The 12066-nt window shown below is 38.6% G+C and overlaps 1 protein-coding gene across 4 annotated transcripts in view; it reads right to left on the minus strand.

Moving 5' to 3' along the window:
• The window catches only part of Dcx (doublecortin), a 78614-nt gene that overhangs the window by 9419 nt on the left and 57129 nt on the right, over positions 1-12066 (minus strand). For 3 of the 4 annotated variants that reach the window (XM_059251125.1, XM_059251124.1, XM_059251122.1), the window contains exons 4-5: positions 7824-7926; positions 5450-5587 (exon numbers count right to left, since the gene is read on the minus strand). In XM_059251125.1, the coding sequence (XP_059107108.1) occupies positions 5450-5587; positions 7824-7926 (241 nt within the window). The remainder of the gene's footprint in view (positions 1-5449; positions 5588-7823; positions 7927-12066) is intronic. The other variant, XM_059251123.1, reaches the window with a different exon arrangement.

Raw genomic sequence — 12066 nt, forward strand, 5'->3', positions numbered from 1 at the left:
TCCAGTTCATAAAATAAAAGTTTGGGTTTGATTGCTAAAGGAAAGTCTCATGAGCATTTTAAACTGAAATGTATACAAACAAGTTTAAATTTAAAACTTGCTCCAGCCTCTGAAATGAGACTAGAATGGGATAGGATGGGTTCAGACCAGAAGCAAACATACTTAAAAGATATAGCAGTAGCCAATTAGTGCTTATAGCTCCAACTAAGGTAATGTGGAAGGGAAAAGGGGACCATTGTGTAGCTAGAGTTTCAGATGGCAGACAAGTATTGAGTATTGTGTTCACTTCTCCTGTAACTCATCCTCCAAATAAAGGATGTTACTTGTGCCAAAATTCAGTGCTTAAGTACCAGACTTTGCTTTTTGGCAATTAAATGACATACTCTAAGAAAGGTAAGAGTCTGAGGTTCTGCAACAAGTCACTTATTCTCTGTAGGAAGGAAATGAAGGAGTTAATAGTTAAAAGAATTAATGGACTATCTACATTGCCCAAAGGCTTTCCCAGAAGAACCTGGCAAAAGCTTCCAGAATAAGGAGCAATCCTAGAGATCTATGTAAACTGACAAAGTAGAGTCTCTCCCAAAATGCTCTAACTTGAGATCTGAGCACTAACAAGATGTGTGCAGACATTCCTGGATTGAGTTTGGGCATTTATTCCATATGGTTGCTATATACTCTCTACACATTCCTCTTTCCTCACATTCGTTAGTCCCCCCAACTATGAAGGGTGACTACTCTACTCCAACATTAAAATTGTCCTCTTTTATTTTCACATTTGTCCGAGAATGAACTCAGTGGCCTTGCCAAAACATGGAAAACTGTTAGTCACAAATATGTGCATGTGTCAGTTTTCATCGACTGACTACAGATCTGAGTATTCAGGTTCTTCAACTTCCAGATTTTTTTCTCTGTATCTTCAGAAACTCTTTTCAACCAACAACTTCAGAAGTAGTACACAAATATACACTTCATATGTGCTTTTCTCTATAGTCTCTGCATATGATGCTTAAATGCTTATATACAGGAGTTCTATACTGTTTTCATATCCCTACCGTACTGGACCAATCTTAAGTTATTCATAAATAAAAGCCTTTATCATTGACCTTCTACAAGCATGGACACCAGTTTTTCATAATTTAACTGCCATGTCCTACATTGTTGAAGAAATGAAAATATTCTCCCTTATTGTCTCAGAATATGCTGATGCGATGAAATTTGCAAATGGACACAGAAATGAGAAACTTGTAGATGTGAATTGGCAAACTGAAGGAACCCCTGTAGTTAAAGCATGGATCAAAAATGTATTTACATACACATTTTGTCTTCAGACCGCGAGAAAAGCTTGGAAATGATACCATTTGGTATGGATCCTAGACCAAATTCTTACAAATATCAAATAAAAGAAGAAGCAGGATGTAGTGTAGATAGGGTCTGGTGAACTTGGCGTGTGCTTTTGGACTGGCAAGTCCTTAAAGAACAGTGGTTCTCAACCTGTGAGTGGTGACCGTTTGGGGTCACAACAGTAGTAGAATAACAGTTATGAAACAGCAAGGAAATAATTTTGTGGTTGTGGGTCACTACAACGTGAGGAACTGTATTAAAGGGTCGCAGCATTAGGAAGGTTGAGAATCACTGTTATAGAAAGAGTATCCTGTTGCCTTTCTTGAGAGTGAATGGAAGTTGCACCACTGATTGATAACCTTTCTTATCCCTTGCTATCTTCCTTAGCTCTCTGGTAATTGGGAACACCTTGGAAGGGACTCTTCTCCTTTACTGGCTCTTGTCTTTCCTATTCCTCTTCAGAATCACGAAACTGTCTCACTGCTCTTAGCTTTATACATAAACCAAATCCTTTCATTTCTTCTTTTAGTAGAATTCCTTTATTCCCCTTTGCAATGAGGTGTGTCACATTCATTTCAACCTCTTTGGCTACATTTCTAATATTTTCAAAAATAAGATTATTCATTTACTGGGTGTCTATGATGAGTTAACCACAGAACGATCAACCCTCTCCCTGACCCATACACATTTACTCCATGGAGAGGAAGCAGAGCCAAGATTTGGGTGTACAGATTTCTGATTCCAAACCCTATGTATACTCTTCTCTCTTTGTTTTCAACTTTTGTAACATAGATCTTTCCTTTTTTAAACAAATGCTCCTGGGATTTCTTCCTCTAACAAAATTTTTCACAGGGACTACGGGAAATAGGGAAAATGGTGGCAGAGAAAAAAAAAGAAAGGGCCAAGAAGACTGTAGGAGCAGCTGCCAGAGCTGGGGCACATCTTCAAGAAAACAACTAACCTGTCTGATCTGGTTCAAGTTAGAAAGCAGTTAACAAGAGTTGTTTTTTTTTCAATTATGCAAACCAGCTGGACACCTACACAATATCACAAAACAATAGAACCCAGAGGGCCGGCATGGTGTAGCTCCCCTCATGTCACAGAACTTTCAGAGAAGATATCTATGTTCTGTCTGTCAGCTCCCTTAGTTGACACTCTTCAGCTGTGTGGCACAACTGCCAAGCTCAACCCCACATGGTCTTGTCTCACAGGACTTTGGGGGTAGTTAGTTCTGTCCTTGCTTCTGAACTCATCTTTAGTTCCTTGGTCCCATTTGTATTTCCTGTCTAAATGGAACAGGGCATGACCCAACAGGATGGCTGGTCAGGTTAGTAGGTTGACCTACCTAGTTTTCCAAGAACAGTAAAAGAGTCTACTTTCAAGCATGGATAGTCAGAGAAACAGGAAACAGTGTCACCAGCCACACAGAGTTGAGGCTGAGTTTCCAGGTTTTATGTTCCCTTGTCTAGAGGATACACACATTCCTGAAGACTAAGATGTATGTAGCTGCACATAAGATGTGTCTAAGTGGTCCAAAGTATAGTGACTAAAGAGGTGTCTAGGTAGTGAGTAATTCAAGTTGTATTACACTTTCTTAGTTCAAGTTCACCTGACCAGAATGGTGCAAAAAAGTAAGGGTCTCTTGGTGTGTGCTTTGCCTCTAACCATGGATGAGTAGATACCAAACTGACATTAATGCTCACTCATTCCATCCGGACTTGCTCGACCATTGAATACCAATACTGAGACACACTCAAAATTAAGCCTGTTGGTTTTGATATGATGTTTATTCTGAAATACTCAAAGTAATCTCAGCTTACCAAAAAAGTCCAAAAACTCCAGAGACCGCCCCCCATTAATAGTAGTTGTTCTATGGTTATTTTAAAAACATTTTATAATATGTGGTCTCACATGATTCTCCTGATTACTAGTATCTCTTTAATCAACAAAGATACAAAGATTTGAGAAGATTTGTTGTGTTTAGAGTATGTTACTCTTCCCCACCTTTATGGATGATAGCTTCAGGACTTGTTCACAAAATCCATTTCACAATCTCCCACTGTGATCCTTCTGTGATTTATTATCAGTCTTATATTTTTATCTCTTTAATGCCTTACAGAGAGAGATCTCAACCCACAGTTTAGTCAGTTCCACATTTTCTCATATTGAGATGCTCTAAGATTTCTTTCGTTCTGGTCAGATGTTCCATTTCCTCTGAATTTGCATAGAGACTTTTTCTGGAAGGCTATCCAAGTGGAGCCAGACCAGCTAAAACTCACTTCAGAACAAAGCCAAAAGACAGACCTATGGTTGTCACACATCCATTCCAAAGTGCCCTTGGCTTCAGTGTCTGGATTGCTTTGGTTAATTGTTTCTGCTAAATAGAAATGCTTTTGTTCCTCTTCCCAGACTCATCCATCAAGGAAGCAAGAACTGAGAGTCCAGAAACAGTTCTTCAGGGATTTGTTCGTTGGGCTGTTTCTCAAGCCAAATACAATCATAGATTGTGAGATACTGTAGATTTACAAGATGAAATGTGAATTTGAAATCTATTTCCTACCATGTTTTAGAAATTACACTGTTGTGAATTCTGTAAATAAAATGGGAAGAGTCTTCCCTGTTGGAAAACACATTTATTTACCCAACCTTGCAAGATATGTGGGTAGACCTATGCCTTCACTTATGCTAGGCAAGTGCCTACCACTGAAATATAACTGTAGTCAATACTGCAATATTTTAAAACAAATGAGTTTTCCTCCAGAAGGTGAAAACTTGGGGGAGTTTTTATCTTCCTGAAGCCCTGCCAACTCTATCAGCTACCTTGGAGTGACACTAGAGGGATTAATGGAATCTGTTCAGAGCAGACCATTAGAAACAAAGGTACCAACTTACCTTTGTGTTCAATTCAACATAAAATAATGACCCAGAAAGCACCCCAACATCCCTTGGCCTTCCCACACCCTTCACCTGGAGGTGGGGCCAGGGAGAAGGATACTGAGAAGCAAGGACCATCCAAAAGAAATCTTTGTATTCAACACACTGGGAATCCCACACCCTGCCTCCAATTCCTGCTGAGAAGAATCCTGTATTCTGGTCCTTGAATACTGAATAGTTGTGTGACACTGGGAAGACCTTGAAAATCTGAACTGCCCCTCCGGTTTCCAATGTTAAAAAAACAACAACAACAACAAAAAAAAACAACCTAGATAGTTATCCTTTTGTAACTTAATTCATAGTGTCATTATGATGGACAACAGAGATGATGAAACTGTTTTGGCAAAATAAGGGATTCTTATGCTGTTTAATACAGTAAATAGTCACTAGTCACGTTAAAATGTGGCTAATCGGATTTCAGATGTGCTTATTAAGTATAAAATACAGAGCAGTTTCAAAGAAGGTAAGCATCTCAGTAGTTTCTTATATTGGTCAAATGCTGAAATAATTATCTTTGAATGGATTAGTAAATAAAATTTATCTATATTAATTTTTTTAATTTTTAAATGTAACCATTAAATATTTAAATTAATCAGTATGCATGTGGTGATGTCATATGAAACTCATTATTTTGTGTGATTAATAATACAACTTTCAAAAAGCATACAACATAGAAAGCTTGCATTATGATCCATGTTAGTTCTATTAAACAGAATTAGTCTCTCAGGAAGGTCAAAACACTCAGGGAAGGCTGCTTAGGTTTAACAAAGGACAGTCCACAGATTATAATTCTTTCATAGAATCTTGTTGTTTTATGTCCCTTGGCCCAAGGGCTAAGGAGATAGTTACATATTAAAACGCCAGTGTGGTGGTGCATATGCCTGTAATATTAGCACTGGAGAGGCATAGACAAACGTTTCCTGGCACATGCTGGACATCCAGCCTAATCAGCAAGCCCCAAATCTCAGTGAGAGACCTATCTCAAAAATCAAGGTGGGCAGCTCCTGAGGAACATATGTGTTGGTCTCCAAACAAATTTGTTTTTATATCTCTGAAATGATAGAATTGGTCTTCCTGGGGACACTGGTGACCTTGAGGAAGCCATTTATCTTACGCAGAGGGTATCAGATTCTATAAATGAAGTCAACATGAACAATAGAAAAAGAACACTCACCGTCTTGGTCGTTACCTGAGTCAGCTGGAGACTTGCTGCGACGCATTGGGCCTGGACTCTTAGCTGATGTCTTTTGAGGTGTTGGGGAAGCTTTTGGGCCAGCTGTGGCAGATGGATTCCCTTTCATGACTCTGCATTCTGGGGGCAAAAGAACACAAGCAACTTAGGTAAAGGTAGAACTGAGACTCTTAGCACACTACCGGCATTTCAAAACAGAATGATCACCACAGGCCAAAGTACCTAAGTGGCTCAAGATTACAAGGTGTTCCTCATTTTTTTTGTAGGAACTATGGTTAGGGTGAGGGAAATATGGGTAAACTTCCAAAATGTTCTTAGGATAAACTACATATTGAAGTTTCTCCATTCTAGAGCAAGGACAGATATTATAAGCCAGTCATTTAGATCACATTTCAGCTTAATTATCTGAAATTGACCAAGCTATACTTGAAAATAGAATCTGTGGAGGCTTTGCATTTATTAGAGTACAGGTTGACATACCTCGGATGTCATGGCTGCATAGATACAGAGTCCCTGAGTAAGCTCCTACTCATTGTTTATTACCTGCTACACACTGTGATGAGTACGTTTATAATATCACGGCATTTCATTTAAAAAGCACCATTACTATGGCTACATGGTATTGATAAAGCCATTTTTTATTTTCAGTATACTTTGTAATCCCTTATGGTGGTTTAATAAATAAATGGGTCATTAATGGCTCTGATGTTCATTGCTCTAGAACACTTATGGGTCTGTAGGAGAGAATAAGTTAAATGTTTCTGCACTTGTCCGAGTTACAGTCTTATGTATTTGGAACACTCTATGAAGATCACTCAGCATCCTCAACCAGGAGTAATTTGAGTCACTGAGAGGTACTTTATTAGGAAAATCATTATGCTCTTTTAAAAAAAAATGAGAGTACTACAAACTTACGCTTCTTGTTTAGGGCCACAAAGCAAGAAAGTAGCAATCCAAAGTCCAGTAGCTATGTCTCCTGAGTTCCTGTCTATTTCCTGCACATTTTTTTTTAGTTGTACTCTCTTTCTTTTTATCTATTCTTCTCTCATACAATATATCCTGACCCCAGCCTTCCTTCCTTCCACTCCTCTCAGTTCCCTTATGTTTGTATGTATGTATGTATGTATGTATGTATGTATGTATGTATGTGCATTGCATGTGCCTGGTGCCTGTAGAGGTCAGAAGAATGTACTGGGTCCTCTGGACCTGGGTTTACGAATGGCTGTGAACCACCGTGTAGATGCTGGGAACCAAACCTAGGTCTTTTGCAAGTGCAACAAGTGCTCTTAATTACTGACCCATCTCTCTAGCACATTACCTGCACAGTTTATTAATTTTGCTCTATGATATGAAAAGTAGAATCAAGCAAAATGGTAGAGGGCAGATTTTTGTTTAGAGACCTCCTTGTTGACTCTGCATAAAGGTACACCAAAAAGACAGGTGGGGTAATTTGGTCAATTGAACTTTTTAGGAAACTGAATTGAGGAGACAGCTCATGTTTGTTTGTTCTGCTTTTTATTTGAGTTGATGAACTTTAGTGATCACTATCAAGAGCCGCAGATGCAGAGGGAATAGGAAATTGGATATGGCCTGCATTTGGTTAGCTATTTCATGGTCGTTTGCTTTTCCTAAAAGAAGAACTATAGAAATGCCACTTTTTAAAAGGACCCTGCCTTGTGTTACTTATGGGTTGTCTCTTAGTGAAACTCTCTTTGTTTTTCTCACATTCTACTCCTGAGTGGGAAATGTATTTTTAGTATGTCTTTCCATCAGTAGCCCATCCTACGTCTGTTGTGTGGTCTAACTCACTTATAACTTACACCTGGAGCTTAAATTACTAGATGTTTAGGTCTATCTTGAGGTAAGCAAGCCTTTGGAATCCTGAATCACAATGCAGAGAGAATGTGGTAGCAAACACAAGGGTGGGAACAGGACTTGACACTAAGAATGGACTGGGGGAAAAAACCTAAAAATAGGATCATTGCCACACACCAAAAAGGCCAGAGCAGAATTACTAGGGAAAAATGTGTATGTGAAATATATGTATAGTTCTTACTGCAAAAGTTCTTTCTTGATGGAGCAGGTTAGCTCATATGATACAGTATATGGTTCAAGAAATGTGGTCATTATTGGGGCAGATGGCAAGTTTCATGTAGCATGAAGGCTTCACTTCTGGGAGATCTAGGTGACCTTTCACTTAGTATGTCACATTCTCAAAAACAAAGGAGAAATACTAGCAATATCAACCTTTGAATTACCATTTTTGAATATTCTGACCACATAAGCTCATGAAAATCCTAAGGAATGAAAAAAAAAAACAGAACAAAAGCAAAACAAGCCCAATGATAGTGTTTACCATTCTCATCCAATGAAAAATCATCTTGAGCATAGCGGAACTTTTCAGGACCACAAGCAATGAACACATCATCATCACCAAAGAAATCATGGAGACAGGTGACCTATGGAGAAAGCAGAAATACTTGGTTAGTATTTGATGTCCTTATAACAATAAGTTCACATAGTGTTAACAAGGTACACAACTTCACATCTAGGCCATGATGACTTTCAGAGATCTCTCTTTCTCTCCTCTCTCTCTCTCTTTTAAAAATACCTACCACATTCATAGTCTACACTATGATCCTTAGTGAGGGAACATAAATGTGTCATTGTCTTTCCATGTTTTATGTATGCTCATCTTGTCTCCATGTCATCAAGACTAAGACTGAGATGATGCACAAATAGAACTCTTCCCTCTGAAGAAAAGTCAGCTCTCACAGGTCCCAACAAATGGTACATCTTCTATTACCTCAGGGGCAAAGTACTCATGGTCTAGGCAAACTTTAAGTCTAAGCCAAGGCAAGGACAAGAGATTGTCTGCAACTTCTGATATATAGACCTTGTAGCAGACCCAAGTTGGGAATGCCTCTCTTCATATTCATAAGTTCTAATGGTAGACCATTTTTAAATTTCTTTGGATGAACAAAGACTGGAGTTTTGGTTTTTAAGAAATACCCAGTACAGTAATGAGTCAGAGTTTCAGTCCACACTGAAAAGCTACAGAGGAAATCTCCTCTGATCACTTTAACCCCATCATGGGCAATGGGTCCCATAAAGCCGGGTGTATTCCCAGGATCCTTCTTGCCCTTGAGTGTGATATGCATTGCTACTTCTTTACAATGGAGACAGTCTCCCAGCTCCCTTCTGAACAAAGAAATGAGGGTTCCTGAGAAAGTAGCCTGATCCCTGTAGTCTTCCCACTTCTCAGCTTTCCTAATTACATCTGATAATTAGTCCAGCACATCAGGCAAACCCCAGGAGGAACCATGGAGTCAAAAACATGCTTATCCAACTTTCTGGCTTGTAAGTGTTCAAAGCCTCTAATTGTTCTAAGAATCTCATTCAAGCTGCCAGCAATGGCTTTCTAAAGGCACAGACCTCACAAACTAACAACAGCTTGCTGTGTGCAGAAAGCAGTATGTTACATTTGGAAAAAAAATGTTTATATTAATAACATCATTCCTCCACCCGAGATCTATTCAATCTGTTTCCCCAGCCATGATGATTATTGCAAGCCTTACACAAAGAAAGAGATGCTTAAAGATTACCCTTTATTGTCTAAGCCTCCCAATCATCCATGAGATGCCAAGGGAAGGAAGGGAGACTTGGAGGACTGCCAGCGTCACTCCTAGTAAGCTTCTTCCTAGTTCTAAGCATCAACCTCATCAAATGCACCCATGCCCTTTTTCAGCCAGCTGGTCTACCCTTCATTGATTTACTACACAATCATGTAATGAACCATCAGAGCTTCTACTGATTGAATCCTTGCTCTGAGATAGGACCTAGATTGGCCTGAGTACTTCCAAATCTATCATCTCATTTCAGACTCAGAAAATGCTATTATATTCACTATTTTAGAGATGAGAAGCTTGAATGTCAGAAATAAGTAAATTACCCAAGTTTAAAAAAAAAATAAATCTAAGCAAACATCTAATCTAATGTGCCTTTCACCGTCCAGTAAACTGAACATTTACATAGATCTTGGGAACTGATGGACATAAGAACAAGACACAGTTATCACATCACAGAGCTCACAGTCTGATGGAGTGACACACATTGAAACAGAGCACATTTCAACTGAGTTTCAAGGACAAGAGAACCTATAGGTGTCATGGAAGCTATTGATTAACAATCATGTCCAAGTGACCCCAGTCTCTGGTTGACAAGGTTAGTTCAAGGGGCATTCTGCATGTGGTTTTGAACTAAGTTCCAATAAAATAGCTTAGTTACATGCTTTGAGCTCTACTCCAGATCTCCTGTCAGTGTCTTGGACACTGAATCAATACATCTCGGAGCTTTAAAAGTTTAGACACGAAGTGGGCTTTCATTGCTTTCTTGATTGAGGCTGCTCTTGACCTGACTAGTGGCCTTCATTTTTGTTCATGAGTGAGGAATGCCTCACCCTTGAACTTTCCTGGTAATCTCTAGGAATTAGTACTTTCTTTCAAGACCCAGTTGTGCTTTCATGGACACTTACCTAGTCCTGCCCACTGGACCACAGGTTCATCCCTCCCTCTGAATTTCAGTGTCAATCCTGATGAAGAGTCTATGGCCTAATTAGGATTTAGCCTAGGTCATGTCAGTTTAGACTGAATACAAAGAAGAGAAAAAGGAGAAATATTCAGGGGATTTCTAATGGATATAAAAAGAAAAGTAGAAAGAAGAAATCAGTTGTGGATGGGAACAGACATCAGTATTCAGAAACTTTGAAAAGTAACTAAAGCACAAATTTAAGAACAAGGAAGAATGGTCTATAGATTCAGACATTGTTTTTCACAGAGATATCTTAATTGTTGAAAAACTTAATATTTAATGGATGATTTTTTTTTCATCTCAGTCACATGCCATGATATCTTATTCTAGGATAAGAATGCAGTACAGATTGTTAGAGTTGCAGTTACAACTACCCATCCTCTGCCAAGCCTAAGTCTCTCCTCCCTTTGGGAATCTTATAGGAAAGGCAATGTTTCCTATGCTTTTGACAAACTCACAATGGTGTTCTGGCTTCAAACACATTCATGTTGCAATCCAGCTGTTAAGCATCAGGTTTCTTATGTGATCCTGCTCCCTATTTTACTGGCTTCAAAATGTAGACAAACACATCTTGTGTATGTGGATACCCAGCTTTTCCAAATACTTTTGATGCTGAGACACAGCAGCCCTCATCTTCGTTACATGATGAGAAAATAGAATGTTTTCCATCTTAAAAAATGAGGATCTCAAGGCACAAAGAATCAAAGCTTCCCAAGGATTCATAGTTGGCCCATGAAAGAGTTGGGACTAGCACTCAGGCGTCCTCCTTCAATTCAGAACAAAATAATTCAATTGCCTGAAAGAACATGACTCCCTATAACTCTAGACAGGAGACTCTCTAGTCTCACAGGAGACTAGAAAGTCCAATTTACATTAGACTGTCATTTTGAAAAATGAAGTTTCATTGTTAACCATATTTTTAATCCATGAACAAGAAAAAATTTTCCCTTTCGTGAACACTGAGTACATGGTGAAAAACAGGGACAAGAAGGAAGAATTTTAAGAAGAAGAGAAAGAAGAAAAGAATAAACAAAAACAAAAGAAAAGGACAATAATAATGGACTGTAAGAAACAAATCTCAAAAGAAATAATTTTCAAATGTTTAATGGTAACATTGTGTCACAAGGTCTACCTTGGCTTCCACTTCAAATGCAGGATTTTCTAATTAGCCTTCTGAAGCAATCCTTTTAGAATAAAGTGATAACAAATGTGGTAACAGACTACTTATTGCAATATCACAGCATCCTCAAAGAATAAAGGTCTTGCTGACATCAGCTCAAGGATGAGTCATACTTGAGTAAGGCAGAGGAGAGAACACATAGGCATGACACCCATCTTTATAATTAGTCAACTACCAGCACAAAATCAATAAAAATCAGCTCACATTAACATTGAAAAATTACCTCAATGCTCTTCGTTTTTTGGTTTTTTTTTTTTTAAAGAAAGCATGTGTAGAGAGAGCGACGCCAGCGTGGTTGTACATTAGCATGAACAATATGCTATTTGGATGGTCCAATGTCTTAAATGTCAAAGGACAAGTGGATAAATGGAGGCAACAGATCACTGTGTGCAAGCAGTTTGAGTCAGTTAGTTGCAAATGGAAAATTCACTGTGATTTAATTAGATTCTCCATCCACACATTACAGATAGTGGCCATTTTTGCATGTGCCTGCTGCTTCTATATCCTATAATTCATTTACCTAATTCTTTAGAAAAAAATGTTCTTCGGGAATATTTATAAATCTATGAGACTCACTTTTGACATGTGCAATATTTTTAGTGAAAGCTCAACTCCCCCGCATATTGATCATTAAACACTTTCTAAGGCAAAAAAAAAAAAAAAAAAAACTACGTGAGAAATACAAAAGCGAAGAACAAAAGGCCCCTGCCTTCACCACTGACAATGTAATAATCACGTGTGAACTACACCAATAATGAGAATACAACACGGGCTGTTGTCAGCCCTGCTGTGGTGGCACAAAGAGCACGAGGCAGCATGGAAGACAAAG

Source organism: Peromyscus eremicus, chromosome X (genome assembly GCF_949786415.1).
Source record: "Peromyscus eremicus chromosome X, PerEre_H2_v1, whole genome shotgun sequence".
In the NCBI taxonomy this organism is placed as follows: domain Eukaryota; kingdom Metazoa; phylum Chordata; class Mammalia; order Rodentia; family Cricetidae; genus Peromyscus; species Peromyscus eremicus.